General features: G+C 41.6%; 1 protein-coding gene and 1 long non-coding RNA gene across 2 annotated transcripts; both read right to left on the bottom strand.

The window, feature by feature from the left end:
• Positions 1 to 4030: 4030 nt before the first annotated feature.
• Positions 4031 to 5966, bottom strand: LOC117772613. Its single transcript, XR_004615811.1, has 2 exons — positions 5841 to 5966; positions 4031 to 4659 (listed from the first exon to the last, which is right to left on the bottom strand). It is a non-coding gene; the product is annotated as an uncharacterized LOC117772613 (long non-coding RNA).
• Positions 5967 to 6884: 918 nt separating this feature from the next.
• On the bottom strand, positions 6885 to 18133 carry postnb (periostin, osteoblast specific factor b). The gene is made up of 17 exons (XM_034603873.1): positions 17985 to 18133; positions 17394 to 17492; positions 13427 to 13491; positions 13038 to 13195; positions 12799 to 12963; positions 12561 to 12707; positions 11808 to 11949; positions 10728 to 10940; positions 9967 to 10101; positions 9193 to 9341; positions 8904 to 9040; positions 8585 to 8715; positions 8362 to 8492; positions 8011 to 8113; positions 7849 to 7916; positions 7096 to 7141; positions 6885 to 6970 (listed from the first exon to the last, which is right to left on the bottom strand). Exons 1-17 carry the CDS (start codon positions 18101 to 18103, stop codon positions 6900 to 6902), a joined length of 2079 nt encoding a protein of 692 aa, XP_034459764.1. The 5' UTR covers positions 18104 to 18133; the 3' UTR covers positions 6885 to 6899.
• Positions 18134 to 18657: the final 524 nt, after the last annotated feature.

The raw sequence follows: 18657 nt of genomic DNA, 5'->3' as shown, positions 1-18657 counted from the left end.
GAGATGACATAATATCTAACATATTATGTATTTCATATCATTTTTTATTATTTATTATCTTTTAATTATTTTCAAATTTACATAATGGAATTAAAGCATTTAGTTTCTACTTTCACAAAGTTATATTTTTCCAGTTGTTGCTTTTTACTGGAAATAGGTCATAGACTCTCAGAATCAATTTCCAGTTAACAGTGATCATTTGAGTCCCGTAACGTGGATCAGCTTTGGGACACAGCAACTCACATCTGGAGCAGCTGCTCTCTGCTCTCCCATGACGAGCAGGGTAGACTTGAAGGACATGGTCTTAGTTAGTTTCATGACATAGCAGCTCACACACTTGCTGTGTGGTATCTGTCTGTTGAGGTCAAGAGGTTATACTATCGATCTGGCCAAGTATTCCAACTTCAGAAAAAAATCTCATTTTAAGACACCAGTTATATCAAAAGTAATCGCTTCGAATCTGATTAATGTTACATTTTAATATTTGGATAGTTTTTAAGTTTTACTCCTGAAAAAAACTATACTCTCAAATATACTCTTGTTAGCCTATATCAAACTTTTTGCCATGGAAATACCGAAAAAAATCACATCTCGAAAAACCCAAACTAATAATATCAAAAAGTCAAAAGTCATCACTTCACTGCCTGATTAACATTCTGTTTCTTTAAAGATTCTTTAAAACAACAACTTTCAACTCTTAATTAAATTAAATCAAACTCGTTGCCATGGTAATCCAGAAAAAAATTGAATTTCAAGAAACCCCAAAAATCAAAAGGCACCATTTGCAACCTGATGAATATTACTGTTAAGTTTCATGAAAAACCACATTGGTTCTTCTCTGGAAATGAAGCGGTTACAGACGGATAGACGGAGACACGGTTCACTCGATCAACCCTGCATTGTTTAAGTATTGAATTATCTTTGTAAAAATAAAATGTTAGTTTCAACGGTCAAACAGCTCATTTGAAAGCAAACCTGATAACAAGTGTAAATCACTTCCTCAGATTCAGTTTGTGCTTGTAAATATCTGCTTGACTCTGTTTGTCAACCTGGAAACAACAACAACGACAACAAATCCACATGTTTACACTGAAGTGAGACGGATAAGATCACGGATCCAAGTGGAATCTAATACTTGGTGTCTAATGAAAGGTAAAACATCACTGGGGATTGGTGAGGGGCTGGCAGGCTGGAATGTGAGTCTGTGAAAGGTGAAGGTTTTTGCTGCCTGAGGTGAGGAGTTATGGTTCTGCAGTCATGTAAGGTAGCAAAGCACTTCACTGACCTGAAACTGTCACTCAGAGCTCGGCAGGACGCTGCCGCTCCGCGTTGGCTTCAGTGCGAGAACACTTCACATTGCTCAACTGTTTACTGCTTAACATGATGTGCAGTTATCCTCCACCGTCTTCTGTGCATAAGGACAGATTCAATTTTTTATTATGGCCAAGTCTATACATGATGGCACTGCACCGGAGACTCATCCAGGCCTGAGCTGGAGCCGAAGGTGCCAGGAACATGTCAGCCCCTGTGGAGGCAATGTTGCATCCAGATGACGAGTTGCTTTCACACAGCTGCATCCAAAGCCCTTCCAGAGCCAGATGTGTCTTCTGGTATGCTTGATTGATGTGGACTAATTAAAAACAGACCAAGACGCTCCATGAACTCCTACATTTGTAGGTCAGATGAGGTATACTTGTATTTCTACATGGAGAACATCATACTATCCGTCATAATACATTTGTAAACCTGCTGCATGTTGCAGTTTCATCAGATACTTCAAATCTTCATTTGTATCAAAGACGGCTGACAAATCAATATGACACTAAAGCTCCTATAACCAATACTAATGTCCAAATATTAGAAACTTAGTCCTTCATAGTGAGTTAATGATTGCATATTTAATTGATTATTGAATTCTCAAATGCCTTTTCCTATTCGGTGTGTGCAGAACGCAGAAATTAAGGTATTTTTGTTCTACAATTTCACGTGCAAATCTATGTTTCTTGCAGCAAGAACACATTTTAATAAACTGTGATTCATGCAAAAGCCACAGCTTATGCACCTTCAAAGAGTGAATTATTTCAAGCATATGAAAATCATTTCATTAAGACACTGTCTGATTATAAAATCAGAAACAACAACAGTGTGTAATATAAGGGAACAGCCCATTCAGCTATAAAAGACTGATTTGATTTGACTGAAACATAACCATAGGAATTAACAATAAGAAAAACAAAGTGCTAATCGCGGTGGAAATTAAGCCATGAGACGTTTCTGGAAAGACAAAATTTAATTGTTCATAAAATGTCTGATATAAAAGTCGGTTATTTATGATGCTCTATCAAATTGAAAACAACAAGATAAGCTCAGATAAGGGGAAATGTCTCTCAGCAGTAAGAGGCTGTTTACGAATATCCCGCCCCGGTGGATTCACTTAAGGATAATCAGCCAAGCTGCATGTTGCTGATAGTGAGGAGCCGTGGACGCCGTCACGCCAGAAGCTGAAATCTGAGTCCGATGTGGGCGATATCAGCTGCCTCATAAAGGACTCGATAATTGATTGGGAGATCACGGCCGAAGACAGTGTGGAAAATCCAAAGCCACATGGAAAAGCAATAAGATCCAGCGGCAGATGTTTTTCTCAATTCTCAGACAGTGTTGTAAATGTATAAAATATTGCCGGCTGTGCGTCGCTGACTGCAGAAGACATTCACTCTCTCTGTGGAAAGATCTGCATGTTTCTGTAGAAGTGTGTGCGTTCTTACTGAAGGTAGATCTAATGCAACGCTGCCTAAACATAATGATGAAATAAGATGTGAAAATCAAACCAACAGGAGGAGAAATTCTTTATTCTTCTACTATTATTGGAGCATTAGATTCTCCGTCTACCTCCAAATTAAAAACAGACGTTTTAATATCATTAATATCTTCAGTCTGATAAAGAGCTCACACAACTTTCAATTGTAACATGACCTTAATTACACATCAGGACAAAATAGCCACTAAATGCACCTATAAAGACAAACTGCAGACACGGTGACTTCCCTTCCTTCTGTGCACTGAACTGTTAAACAGCTGTTTTATATATCAGTAACATGAGGTGAACTGTATTAGTTTTTAATCAAGATGTAAGAACAACATGGCGTGCAGATTTAAAAGATACCGAGATGAGCAGCTTTTTATTATGAAGGTTATGTATTATATGTCAGTCATGGAGAAGGTCGGCCATGTGCATTTAACTTTTAGTCTGTACTGTGCAAAGAAGACGTCACTGCAAAGCAAACATCCACATTTACTGAAACTGTCACAGATAATAGTATGGATCTGAATATATTATGAAAACGAGGGATTTAAGGCCTGTTACCTATTTTTCATATACATACAGAATATTGGTTGATAATCGTTAATGCTTAGGTAAAAAAAAACTCACCCACACGATACAGTGTAGAAAAGGAACAAAGTTGCATGAACAAATCAATAATTCATTTTTACTTTAGCAATATAATTTTATTCGCCTGAGATGAACAAAGATGGGCTTATGTTGTTTATTGGAGGAATATAAATCATACCTAAGCTGCTGCTTGTAACAATGCAGCCAGTTGAAATATTTGCCTTTGAGGTTTCTGCGACTTTGTGCGCACAGACGTTTGAATCGGGCCCAGATTCTCTGTTATTTGGCTCATGAGTGCAACTCGTTACGATTTACGACCTCTTGGACTAATTAGATAGGTTAAAAAAATACGAGCAACTGCCAACATAGAAACACAAACATAGTAAAATGTATAAAAAGCTTCTATTTTTTTTAAACTTTTTATCTGTAATTTCACAATAGACGTAGTAATGGGCTTTGTAGAGCCAGACAGCTGGTTCACAACTGCTTGAAGAAGTGTAGTCATTACTAATGTGGTGCATTTGTTTACTGTTGAAAATAATAACTTGCTTTAGCTAACATCACCTTACAGGGAAATTAGAAATGACTCAAAGCAACAGTCTCTTCAAGATGCTGTTAAAAAAGAAATGGACATATTTATACCAAAGAAAGATTTTTTTATTGGGAGAAAACAGAACGGAGAAAACCTGCCGTTGTCCACATTGTACCGAATGTTACAAACTCACATGAATCTTAAAGCACCTTACAGCCAGAGAAAGTAAAAAACGCATCAACTATAGTCAAAACCAAACAAAACACAAATTTCAATCTCTATCATGCTGAGATTTGTAAATCTTCCCAAACAGCCAGTAAAAATCTTCCAGCTTCAACCTCCACCTCCAGCAAAGTCAAAGTCCTATAGTTTTGAATTGAAATGTTTGTGCTGCTCCCCTAATGGCTTATTAAAAGATTTTATTGCTACCCTGCCTTGCTCCGTCTTTAAACTCACGCCAGAATGTTCGTTTGAACGCACAAACAAGACATTGCACACTCACATGAGATATACATTCAAAGCACCATTAACTTGTTTATGAGAATAGTTTTATTTTTGTCAGTTAGGCCTATACACCTTTTACAGTATATTTGAAATTATTGACATTTTACGTGTGTCCCCCCGCACTGAAACACAGCGTCTCCACCTCCTGGGTTTTGGAGTCTCACTTGGCCTTTTACGAGGTCGACGTTTCCATCCGTCCATGCTCAGTCCCTTCCGCTCCTCCTGTTGCCAGCTGGTGGAAAAAAGCGTGGAAACATAAATACACGTCAGTCAGCCAGCTCATGCGGAACATGAAATATGTTTTCAAGTTGAACATCTAGGCTCTGATCTCATCGCTCCCCCCCCCACCACCACCACCACATGGAAGCAACCAAGCTCAGCACAACAGGGGAACGGGGAGCGTATAGACCCTGAGCCGAGAGGTGGACGCCTGGCGTAGCGTTTCAGGTGAGCTTGGCAGCAAGAGAGTCAGCAGTTTGACATTTTGGTAAACCAGTAGAGAGTTAAATAAGGACACCAGTCCCTTCTGTTTGGTTAGGCCACAGCAGCACGAAGAGTGTACACAGACAAAAATGCAGCATCTTAATAAGCAAATAGAACCTTGTTTATCTGATCTGTGGAAAACCTGAAGTGTAAAATCTACACGTTGTGGTTTATTTAGGGATTACCGATTTTTGTTGATGTTACAGGTTCCAGATTAGCTTCCAACGCCAAGGTGTTTTCATCTGTTTGCCTGTTTGTTAGCAAGCAAACTACTTGTGGCACAACCCAAGGAAGAACCCAGTAAATTCTGGTGTGGATCTGAATCAGGGGGTGGATCCAGGATTTCAATTTTTAGAGGACTGCCTTGGTGGAGTCCTTTTCTCTACTGAGTGCCATTCTAGTTATAAAGGTGGTTCTTATCCAAAAGTTATCCAGATTCCAAATACAAAAAGAATTGTGGCTTATTAATAAATATGTAGTCGTAAAAAGCAAATGTAGGTTCAAGGGGCCATAGTTTCCAGCGCTCTCTCTCTCTCTCTCTCTCTCTCTCTCTCTCTCTCTCTCTCTCTCTCTCGGTCTGATCGAGGGTAAACAAACAAACAAATCCTTGTATAAATATGTGGACACACACACACACACAGATAAACACAAATGCCTGCGAGCTGCAGCGGATCACAGAGCGTTAGCCTTCATGCAGAGTTGAGGTATGGGAGACGCTCCTGATGCGGCAGGTCCGTCAACTCATTCCTGCTTGTTACCGACACTTAGGGAAATGCACCGATGGCCGACGCCGCCCATAGGGCTGCAGGGACGAGAGTACAGGCCTGGGCCATGTAAGCAGGAGACTCGAGTTGACTGCCTGAGCTATCTCACATGCCTCACTGCATTTACTAAAAATGCAGGATTCTTGTTTTTTCTCCTCCTTTTTACCTATAACTCTCCTGTTGCCAGTTCTTCTTGAACCACTTTCTACAAAGTCAAACAAACAATATGAATCACAGATCATTTACGGATTGTTCCCTGAGGCGTCCAAACTGACGGAACTCACCTTGGATGGCTTGGGTAAGTCTTTCGCTGTCGGTTAATGAGAAGTCACCGCCTGAGGGGAAAAGAAAAGAATTATTTTCTACATTGTAAATGGTAATAGTAGATTGACTGTATTTCTATATCACTTTTCTAGTCTTTTCACACACCACTCGTGGATTTGAGCCAGAGATCGAACCACCAACCCTCCTTCCCACAAATCCAACCACATATAACACTGGAAATTTCTCTTTTCAAATCTCAGTTACTTTCACTGACCTTCTAGATCGATGTTGGTGGTGCTTGAGTACTGAGGGCCTGGAAACGACAGCAATCCATCAGTATTTACACTGAATCATTATTTTTTTAAAAGCCGCTGCCTCACTGATTCAGCTGAGACATATTTACCTGGGAGAACCCTGGTGACTTTGGTGACGGTCGAGTTACTCGCGATTACCCGTGTCACCTTGGTGACGGAGGGCTGGCTTCCGATGACCCTGGTGACCTTGGTGATGGAGGGCCTGCCTTCGATGACCCGCGTCACTTTGGTCACCTCGGGAACTTTAAAAGAACAAAAGGACGCGTTTCACTACACGGAGATTACAGGTAGCACAGCATTGCCCCTCGATACAGAGAATCCTCCTTTTGTTTGCGGGTAACAAAAACAAATGGACCTTTCACTGGATCGGAAAGGTTGCTATGACAGAAAATGTGATTCATAATCAAAGGATTTCTGCTTATTTGTATAAATTGTGTTTATTTTGTGTCTTTTTTCATATTTATTATCAAATTATTCTTTCCATTAGCTGAGAAGAAACGCTCTTCTCTCTCTGATTAACGCTACTTTGGATGTTCGTCCCCTTGCGTGTGCATATGTGCGTGAAATCATCAGGATTTACCAGCCTCCCTGATTTTGAACCATGCAACTGCTTCATTAACCAGATCGAATGTGTCCGACTGTGCTGATTAGGAATCACACGATGATGACACTCTCATCATTACTGTACCTTCCTGGATGACGTGAGTGATGATCCTCTCTGGTGACAACAGGAGATATAAAGCCATCAATGACAGTGAAGAATGTGACAAAAGAAAATATAATATATTGCAAGAAATAAAGTGAAAACAAAAAAATTATAAACTCAGTTTTATTGTAACTTACTCATGAATGTGAGGGGAATCTCCTGATATCTGTATCCGGAAATGTACTGTAAACAAGAAAGGGGTAAACATAATTAATAGAGAACCTAGAAATTAATTGCAAACAACAAACTGTAGATCCACTTCACCGTGACACCCTTGATTAAAACCACGAGATCGACTCTCCACAAAAGCTGCTTTCAGACATGACCTCCAGAAAATGTCCGTAAAAATTGGGACATTTTCTGGAGTTTGCATTCCACGCATTAGGCACAGCTGGAGATCAGGTCAGAACAGAAAAATGTCCGGAACATTCAGGCCAGAGGTTTCATCTGGGCAGAGACATGCAGGAGGACATGACATTTAAAGTCGTCTGCAGAAAGCCCAGTGTTTGTGTTCACACTACACCGACACCAGCTTATTGCCAAAAGCTCCTGAAGCTCGTCTTTCCAAGTTGACATCTTCGTCTGCGTCTTCTACGACACCTCTTTTCCATCTTGGGATATTTGTATTCTTTCAGTTTCGCGTCTGTGGCAAGTTAGAAAAATCATTGCTATGAAATTTGCAGACCTTTTCCTGCTGTATTCTCACATGGGTTCATCTTACAGTGAGAAAAGTTCTGGAAAAAAGTCTCCCTGGACAATTCCAGGGAAATATCCTGACTTCAGTGCATCTCTGAAAGCAGCTGTAGATTATTTAGATAAAAAAAACAACAACCCTGTCTTTAATAAGTCTCTCAGCCTTTATAACAACAATTTATCTTTTTGTACAACACCTTGATTTGCATGTAAGTGACGAGCCTCTTCAACAGCATGTGGAAATCCTGGCTTCCAACTGGGATATCTGGAAAAAGAAAGCACAGGGCGTTAACCTCAGACACAGCACAGCGCATCTCCTGTTTACAAAAGAAAGGGGGGGGATATTAAGAAAGTTTTACCTCCGGGATACAAAACTTGGTTGACGAAGTGGAGGACTCCGTTTGTAGCCATGATATCAGACTTGGGGACTTGGACAGAATTCACAAGCATGCTGTTGTTTGCCTGCGGGGCGACAGTTATATAAAACAATAAAACAATTACAGACAAGTACGCCACAAAATGAGGGGGCTTGAACGAACCTGTATAAATATGAGTTACGCTTCATGGTAAATAATGTAGTCATCAGCTTGAGAGTTTCAGAAGTGGGGAAGAGATTTTATCAGATGAAGACTATAAAAAAATAATTTACCAGTATAATAAAATTACAGCTTTTATATACCTTTAGAAGTGTGGTGGCGGTAAATACTTACAAACATCAATCTGAGGTTACTGCCCTGGAGGGACCTGAGGAGGTTTGTCACCCCGGTCTCCAAACCGCCGCCGATGAAGACACCGTTGCTGATGTGGTACAGAAGGATGGTTCTGAGAGCGTTCACGTCGTCTGAAATTAAAAACAGCAAACTGTGTGATTTTTTTTTTCCCACTGGCAACTTGGAACACATTAAAAGGATAAAGGGAGTGCGGGAGACCAACCCTTCAACAGGGACATATCCCTCTCGCTCAGACTAGCGAAGGCCTCATCGCTCGGGGCAAACAGAGTAAAGTCTCCCTCCTGTCTCAGCAGGTCGGTCAAGCCGGCAGTTTCCATGAGAGACAAAAAGATCCTGCGGCACGGAGAAGAAAACAGTAACTCAGCTGTTGCAAGAAAAAAACACCCGAGGGGCTGACATCCTGCAACAACAGCACTTTCTCAGTTCCCCTGCATGCGTGCCATGTGGGTTCAATGAAAAGATATAGAAAAAACACGGTCTGGGGTACGAGGCTGCAATTCAATACGTCGCTGTGCACGTACTTGAACCCTCCTTTTTCTCTCAGAATCTCAAACATGTTCTTTTCCGCCGGTTTCAACAGAATCCTCATGAGATGAAGGGCCCCGTTGCTTCCTTCCTTGCTTCCCCTGATCAGACAGGAATTCTCAATGCACACAGCCTGCAGAAATAATCCATGAGTTAAAGGCAACAGGGATTGATGTCATGTCTAAGACGGGAGGATTGATGGTCAAATGACAGTGATAATGCATGTAGTGTGTGTGTGTGTGTGTGTTGGCAGCCAGCCACAGATTTCCAGAGAAGAGGACGCACCGTGCGATAGACGAAGACTCGCAGGAGTTTCCCCCCGATGGTCTCCAGCCGCTGGCCGTTGTACAGCTGTCCCAGAACGATCTTCTGCTTCAGGATGTGACTCTCCAGAATAATCTTGAGCAGCCTCTGGTCCATGGACATCACTTCATCTGCAGAGGAAAGGGACGGGTTTATATTTGCCCTTGTACCACCAACATTGTACGTTTTGACATCAAACTCCTCAGCAAGATAAATTTGACATATGTTCCTATTCCTGTTATTTTGGCCGAAGTATCCCAGGAGCAGCATCCACATTTCCACCCTGTTTGCAAACATCTGCTATCAGAGGCTTGATTTACTGCACATTTCTGTAGATGGACCGTGTACAATAACCTACAAATCCTGTCTCATGATTTGTAGGATACCATACATCGAGGATTTTACGGTTCCAATGCATGGTTGTTAAATCCAGCTGTTGCCTCCTCGTGCATTCCTCACACCCAGAGAACCAAACGTTGAGAGAGATAAAAAGTATTCTGCCTCGATTAAATGCACATTACATTGCTGTTGCAGGAACAAAACAACACTCCCATTTAATTGAAGTCCAGGACTGTTCTCTGGGGAGTGGGTATTTGGTTTGACAGGCCATGAAAGCTCGTGCAGTAAATCCATAACTTCCCTGCAGTTCCAGGTATGAACATATCTATTCACATGTGAGCACGTAATTACAAGCAGAAAATCTTCCCCTTTTTTTCCCCAGACTGGCTCCTGGCCTCCGGCTTCTGGTTCACTCACCAGTGAAGGCAGCGTTGAGAGGAGCCAGCAGCGTGTACTCAGCGTCAGGTCTCATGGCGGCGGACAGGCCCAGCTCTGACACCATATCCCCGAAGGTCGACTGGGAACTTCCCACCAGCTCCATCACCTGCTTGGCTTAAAGTTCACAAGGAGATTTGCACTATTAAATGATGGATTACAGGAAAACATCAAACACAATTATGTTCGCGGTAAACCAGGAGCAATTAGGGCAATTTCACACCTGAAAGTCTGAAACATGGTTCCTATCTTTGTTGCATTTGATCCGGTTTCGGCTTCACGTTGCAATTTAGGGAGCGGACTTAAGAAATGTGTGAGACATACGTACTTCGTGGTCATCACCTATGTGGCTTGCATCTACCTGTACTGGACATTGATTGGTTTGTAGACGGGCGTGCGTCTGTTGTCGCGGCAATTTAAATTCACTGTTTTGAATTTGGTGCCTAGAAAAGAAATTGTGTTCTGTTTGACTGGAGAAAATGAATGAATCAGTTAATTTCGTTGCCACTGTTGTATTATTATGTTATTACTATTATTATGTCATCAGAGACGAAGACTTTAAGAAATCCTGTGAGACACTTCCACTTCTTTTTCTTCTTCTATTGTTTAATAATTTATTAACTTCCTGCAATTGGTCCAAAAGTCCAAACTATCTGAAACAGTGTTTTCACAAGTCTGAAGGTCCAGATCAAACAAGGAAGATGTGAAAGCCCTTTGAAATGGAAGAAAGAGGAGATGGAAACCTGAGTCTGGCATGAGCACTTTGTCGATGAGGTGGATGACACCATTGGTGGTGAAGATGTCCTTCTTGAGCACCATCTTGACGCCGTTGACAGTCAAGCTTTCACCGTCACAGCCGATCTCGATGTTGTTGCCCTCCAGAGTCTCGTAGGAGCTGCCGGTCATGATGGCCTCAGAGCACTGCACGGAGTCCAGCAGGTGGAAGTTCAGAAGAGCTGAAAGAACGAGGCAGAGATTGAAATGAATGTGCGGTCCAGGTGAACAGTAGTTTGATGTTTGGCTCAATGTAGGTCAGTTGCGCTGCACGGGCTGTTTTACGATCTTTCCCATGTTAGGCTACAGCTGAGGCTGTAACGTCCTGAGAACCTGAACATCCTTTGGATCCCTTGGGTCCTTGAGTGAGAAGACTCGTGATTTCTTCACAGCTCTGTTAAACTTTGTGTGAAACGTTCTGATCTCGGATCATACGGCAAACTGGGGGCTAATAAAAGATACTGTGTCGTGGCCAATTTGACCAGCTTGCCCAATGAGGCAGCTGCTTCCCGCCGGTCAGTGTTCACGCAAAAACCAGCACAAGTTAAAAATGCTGAGATTCTGCAGTTTCTGGTTGTTTTCTCCTTCACTTTTTAATGTATTTCTTAAAGTTTTAACTTCTTCTAATTGATGACTGTAATGATACAGTTCTTGTGAATGTGGCCACTGTACATTGATATTGACTTGCTCTCAAAACATACAGTTATCCCTGAAGTGTTTAATAATGTGTTGCATTGTTTGACTTTCCGTCCACAAAGCATGACGCATTACTCGAAACTGTTATTTTTATTTCTCCTCAACACAGCTTTGTTATGCACAGTTTGCCAAAAGTGTGTAAGCTCCAGACCCATTGTGGTTTCATGTTTTTGTTCATTGAACATGAGAAAAGAAAAAAAAATGAAGTCTGGCAAATATGCCGCCAGCAAACGACTGCACTTCCTCCATATTCCTATTCGTCATTAAATATAAATATAGTCCTCGTTGACTACGGTTAATATAAACCCTCTGTTGCTGCTGCAGTGTTGTAAGTGGCCCCGAGTCAGGGTTACCTTGGATGGCCGGCTTGTCGCTCTGAAGTCTCTCCAGCACGTCGGTGCCGAGACTCTCGAAGGCTTCGTTGGTGGGGGCAAAGAGAGTGTAATGTCCTGGCTGGCCCAGCTTCTCCAGCAGCCCGGCGCTATGAGCCACATCCTAGACGGTGATTTCATGGGCAGGGTTAAGTTCAGTGAAACATTTGCAGGATGTAGACAATACAACCCCTTTAAAAAGTGAATTTTAAAAGCATCTAAATCAACATCTGCAAACTCCTGCATGTGTTCCTCAGATGCTCCTGTAAATGTTAGTTACCTCCAGCGAGGAGGTTTTTTATCCTCGTCTGTTTGTTGGTTTATTTGTGAGCTGGATTATGCAAAAACCACTAAACCGCTTTCCACAAAACTTGGTGGAGGGATGGGGCCTAGGCCTGGGGAGAACCGATTACATATTTGTGCAGATTCGGATTAAGTGGTGGATCATTTATTTGTTACATTTTTAGGGGATAAAGCACAGATTTAAATTTCCCACTGTCTCTTAATATGTTTAGGGGTTTTCAGGCGACCTCTTTTTCTCTTTTGTATTTATACCATAAGAACTAGGAGGTATGTGCTCTACTGAGTGTTCTTCAAGTTTCAGTGTGTCGTCATTACGGTCATTACTAAAGATGAAAATTAACTTTGGCACATTAATCGTCATGGTTACTCTTTTGCATTGGCAGTTACTTCAGAAACTTTCTCCTTGAGGTCCCCCCCCCCGTGTGTACTCACGCTCAGAGTTGTCAGGTCGTCATCAACCTCGATGACGTCCTGAATGGTGTTTCCAACTGCGCTGATCACACGGTCGATGACGTGCACAACTCCGTTGGTGGCGACCTGGTTGGCGTAGATAAGCCTGGCGCAGTTCACCGTCACCACCTGCACATAACGCACAATTTTTATTGCGTTAAAACCACCGAAAAGTGATGTGAGAAGAACTACGAAGGCACTGAATAATAATCCCACTCACCCCATTGGAGTAATGGTTAATAAAGATACCGAGATCATTGTACATGGAGGGGACCATCAATCCATTCCTTAAATCTTTGGTTAGGAGGCGTTTGTTGACCATGTGGTAATGCAGCGCGTTGTACAGCTCAATGTTGATATTGCTGACCAGTGCACCCCTCACTGCCTGTTAGGTGAGAAAAAAACGAGATGTTAATACGTCACAGGAAGAGAGGTGCGGCTTTGGATTGGTTTTCTCACCTCATCCAATTTCTCCCAGGCGTCGTTGCTCGGGGCAAAGAGGGTGAAAGACCCAGGTCCCTCGATCTCGGGCCTCAGCTTCGAAATATCGGCGTAATTCTGGGTGGAGGTGGCTTTCACCTGACCCAAGGTGCCATACACATGGTCAATAGGAGCCACTGAGAAGGACATGAACAGTTAGTGTTAGTAGATGTCAGCCTGTCTCTCTGGAAATAGAGATAAGAAACATGTGCATTGAAAGACAGACTCTGCATGTGCTGACAATATGCTGTGGCATCCTCTACTAGTTTTATTTGGTCTGATTTCAAAAATAGCACACAGCTGCTCTACAGTTGGTGGGCATGTCCTCCTCTAACCTTCATACATCGACTGCACTTAACACAACGTACCTGCAGGGCAACCACGCTTGCCCTCCATCTTCGTGTACCCAGGGCAACACTCGTAAAGCACCGTCCTGCAGGAAAAAGAAAACAGATCATAAATGATGGGTATCGCCTCAAAGAAGATAGAAGAAATATGCATTTTCTACGGCTGCCCTGTTCGCAGCTGAATCATTATTTGGTCTATTCATCATTTCCAGATGTTGCTCATTATCTCTTTCATTGCTCAAACGGTCCATGTGATCCTGCAGCTTCGGCCAAGAACCTAATGGAAAGGGAGCCGTGAGGATTGTGCTGCCATTACAGTAGTGGGTCTGTGTTTCCCAGACCTCGTCTTTGAAGCTAAACAATTAGTTTGGACTCGACTTGACGTTTCGGTTAACCTCAGGAACATTTTATAATCTGCTCTTGAAAAGCTGCAGGATAATTAGAGTTGAGTTTTTAAGGAAATTTTGGTTGACACAAGGATAATTTAAAGGTTGTGACAGCGTGTATTAAAGAAACGGAGCAAATCGGCTTTTTAAAAAAAAAACAGACTTTTGAAAACAATTTAGATACGAATGAGAAAATATTCACTTGCTGCTTGAAATACATGAGAGGAGCAACGTCTCCGCTCCACTTAAACACCACTGGACCCCGTAGTCTACAGGAAAGCAGTAAAATTCAGTGTGCAGCTGCCAGATATAAACATGCCTATACCCCTTCTGTCAGCAGGTTTGAACATGCTGGAACCATCGTATTGTTTCCAGCTCCTGACATTCGGCGATATACTTTTCACTTCAAATAACTAAAAGGTATGTAACAATAATAAAAAAAAAAAGACCCACAAGGCATAAAGAATACCATATATGTCCATATTAGGGATAAATAATACCACATGTGTCCTGAGTTGGCTGCATGGGAAGTTCATTACTGTCGACTGCCCCTGCTGCTATAGTTAAAGAACTCAAACTTGCGAAACGGCTTTTTCACCAGTTTTTCTTGCTCTGTGCGACTAAAATAATCATGTCTATAGTGTGAACATTATCGAGTCCTCACGTTTTACAACTTGTTCACTTTCTAATATGAGCCTGTGGGAGTGTATGGGTGCACTGGTTCTGCAATCACTCTTCTGCAAGAGGGAAGATTGATGCACGTTATCCAAGCTGTGTGGGATTTTCTACTTTTAGCAGTTTATCTTTATCAGGACTTTTCCTGCACACCAGGAATGTGCTGTAATTTGTGCCATTTGGGGTAACGACTGGACAATCGGGAATTTGTCAGGAAGCTTAAGGACAAATGATCTGATAAAAGTCGCTGCTACACTAGTAATAAGTTGCATTTGTGCAAAAACAAGGTTTCGACACAAATCCCCTAAAGTCCTTAAGTCCTGTAAGGTGATATTCTTTTTCCTGTGGTGTGCTCAAAGAAGTAAAGTCACCTTGAGGGGATCTGTCGTAATTTGTGCCTAAAACCGTTTGTGCATGAATATAATTGTTGCTCACATAGTCACAGTGATGACTATTTGCACAAATCTACAAATGGCACAATTATAGCTTTCATCCACTGCTGATGTCCCAGACAGGGTTTGCACCATGGCTCCTGGTTCATGGCTAATTGAAACTCTCGCTGCTGCATCTGAATGGAAGCTGCACGGAGCTGGAGCGACTGGGATGAGATCACACGAGCCCCAATGGGGCAGCGTCAGCAGAAAAGCCGCGCTGCATTGCTTTCCCACACAAAGCCACTTGTGGCTGGCCCTGAAGCTGGAAACTTTTGACTTGTCAGCGTCTCCACGGAATAAACTGTTCCGCTGAGAATCGAGATAGGTATGTCAAACATAATATATGGCCTCTGTGGCTTCACTCCAATTCAACCAATCGCTAATGGGCAGTTTGGTTGGACGGTATTTACTTGGCGACAGGGCTGCGATAGAAACAGAAATAATATTCTAGTTTTTTTGGATTAAACTCTCTGCTCCTGACGGACACTGTGCTCCTGTGGAAATGGGCATAGGTTGCCTGTGCAGGAAGCTTATTACGAGCCATAGTAACGTTTTTATTGTCAGGTAACCTCTCGCTAACCTTGAACATATAACAAAAAAGTCTGCACTGCACAGAGGTTGGGGTTTTAAACAGCTCAACGAAACACAGGACTTACTCACAGGCGACTGTTGTTCATTTCCTGTGTGAAACCAGCCATCAGTAGGATTTTCTTTATGACCATGCCAGGACCTTAACAGTGTGTTTATTATAGTAACCACAATAACAAAGATCCTCTGACCTTAAGGAAGTTCTTATTTTAAGTACTTATTTCCCTAATTTCCCTTAAACTCAAGTATTTTCCTTGTTTAAATCCAGGGACTCAGTCACAACCTTAACCTCCGTTTTTTTACGTTCAATAAAAAGAGGTTATGTTTTCACCTCTGTCCTTTGTTCGTGAGCAAGATTACACAGAAATATCAGAACGGACTTCTACGAAACTTGGTGGAAGGATGAGGTTCGGGTTAAGAAACAACCCTTTAACTTTTGGTGTGGATCCAAGATTTATTATAATTCTTTGAATTACAAGATAGAGGTTTTTAAACTTTTTCATCAATTCCCTACAAAATAATTCATGGATCCTGATGAAAAGAATCTGGCTTGATTGGATTTAAGGGAGTGTTGGACAAATAGATGGAAGGATGTGTTGTCCTGTTTGCTCTAAAAACTATGGAGACGCTGATGTCAAACATTGCATGGAGAGATATTCTGCAACAGGCAAACCTTAAGTCAGCTCCAAGTTAAATGACATAAAATACATTTTGACTGAAAAATGATGATGAAATAAAACGGGAGGGTTTTGGATGTTTTCTAGTTTGGGTTGAAGAAGCTGGAGAAGGAATCTGTTTCACAACAGCTTAATACTACAAAACGTATTCATGTAAGTTATCTTATCAATATTAATATGCTTGCACGTGGATTCTTTATGTAACTATATGTGCATCTAAACTCAATTAAAGTAAAGTCCAATTTTAAAAACAAGATCAGTTTATTGGTAATTTACTAATCTAAGTGCATTTTCTTAACACATGAGAATATTCCTGCCTCCAGCGCAGCTCCGCTTTGAAAGAACATGATGTAACCCACAGTTGCTCAGGAGATCTTGCATCAGCATAATGTCTCGATGCATAAATCACTTTACTGTCTGAATTTCTACTTCTTGGCCCCGGCCGTGTTTTGATTGATTCCCTGGTCTCATGTCAGACTCCCGTTGAACCAGATAAAATTCCTCGGGCTGTTCAGGGAGCAGTGTGCTTTCGTCACAGATAACTTCATGCCCAGCCAGAGTGCTGGGCATGATTCTGACATAATGCAAACATAGAGGGCAAACTCAGTGTGTGTGTGTGTGTGTGTGTGTGTGTGTGTGTGTGTGTGTGTGTGTGTGTGTGTGTGTGTGTGTGTGTGTGTGTGTGTGTGTGTGTGTGTGTGTGTGTGTGTGTGTGTGTGTGTGTGTGTGTGTGAGAGAGAGAGACTGTAAAACAGGGATGGCTCAGAGCCATGTTAAAAACCCAAAAGTGCTGAGAGCGCTGGAACAATAGCAGGAAAAAAAATGAGGGGTTGTCTCGAATGATTGAGGTGAACGCTTTTCCATTCATGAACACAGAGCAGCCACATCACATCTTGGAGTCAGTGGTTCACCGCAGTGGCATCCAACAACACCCCGGGCTCATGAAACCCATGAAAACCCTGACTTACAGTTTATTGGAGCGAATGGGAATCGCCTTGAACACAAAGAGTTTAGGGCTGCATCTATAAATGTGTTTTTCATTTTATGCAATAGTTAAATTCAAAGTACAATAACAGATGTCTGCCTCTATGGAAACACTGAAGTTCCCATTGAATCCTTAAAGGAAAAGAAGAGGAGGCAGATACCGAAGGGAAATTAAACTTTTTCAAATACATTTTTAGTGAGTGGATTTGCGTGTAACACGTTGGACACACGAAGCAACACTTACGCTTTCTTTCCACAGATGGCTTTTTGGTACCAATTACGACAAGTGCTGAAGTATTTCTTCTTGGTGCCCATGACTTGCTGGAGAGCGCAGACATTGGGTCTGGTGAGAGATGAAGGTGAAAAAGGGGACAAAGCATGAATCAGCAGGTAAATCACTTAAGTTCAGGTGCGATGGAAAGTTATTTATATGTAAAACTGTGTGAGTCCAACAGACTTTCTCGGGGGGGGGGAACAACAGACTGTGAATCATGATTTAGCAACTATCCCCTGCTGCTTGTCAAATGTGAATAATGACATCTCTGCCTGCTGGTTATGAGATTAGTTTGTCAGATGTGAATAAGGATTTGAATACATCTCTGCAGCTTTACCACTTTTCTGACTAAAGTATAATATATATTTCAATGATATATATTTTTTAAAGAAACACCTGAAGTGAAACAAATATGACTAAATAATACAACATGTGCAGACTCAATATAAACACACTCATGCCCTTTAATCCTCAAAGTTCAATGCAACTGCTTGCAACTAAAAATAACCATACAGGTGTAGAAAGAAAAATACTTCAAATAAATACTCCTGATGAGCTTACCCCTCTTTTCTCGCCCTGATGCGACTGTGGTAGACTATCTTGTCATAAGCCGAGGAGTCAGCCTGGTCCAAGGTCGACAGCACAAAGAGTGCAAAGGCAGCCACGAAAAGGAGCTTCATCCTGGATTTGTCAGCTAGCCCCTCCAGACCCAGAGTAACGGCTGCAGCCTCAGAGTGGGAGTTTATATAGCAACAGTCTCTCCCTCCACTCAAGGAGGATGGCAGGGTTTAATGGATGCAGGGACCACCCAGGTCCTCCCAAAACTACATTTCTACCCAGAAATGATTCATCACTTGTGTGCAATGAATTGTGAGTCTGTAAATCTTAATATGTGGTGCATTATCTTATATATTTAATTATTTACACCTTTAAAAAGTGGGGCCACAATAACATTTACAGAATGTTTTGTCTTTTATGCAGATTATATCAGCAGAGATTGGTGCATTTCTCACAAAACATGTTTGGTTTTAATATTTTCTGTAGAAATGTAAAAATCCATATTACAACTTTAGCACAAAGACAATGCAACTTGTTTCCCCTGAGATATACATGGAAAGCAAGTAAAACATGTTTGTAGTGCACATTTAGTTTTAAAAACTCAGTATTTAAAGGTTTAATTATTATAAATATTATGCTTTGGGTTAACTGCTTGGGTTAATATATTTCTCAGTGC

The sequence above is a fragment of the Hippoglossus hippoglossus genome, chromosome 13, assembly GCF_009819705.1.
Source record: "Hippoglossus hippoglossus isolate fHipHip1 chromosome 13, fHipHip1.pri, whole genome shotgun sequence".
Classification (NCBI taxonomy): domain Eukaryota; kingdom Metazoa; phylum Chordata; class Actinopteri; order Pleuronectiformes; family Pleuronectidae; genus Hippoglossus; species Hippoglossus hippoglossus.
Note: the sequence above shows the minus strand (reverse complement) of the source record. Positions and strands in the feature narration are given on the sequence as shown.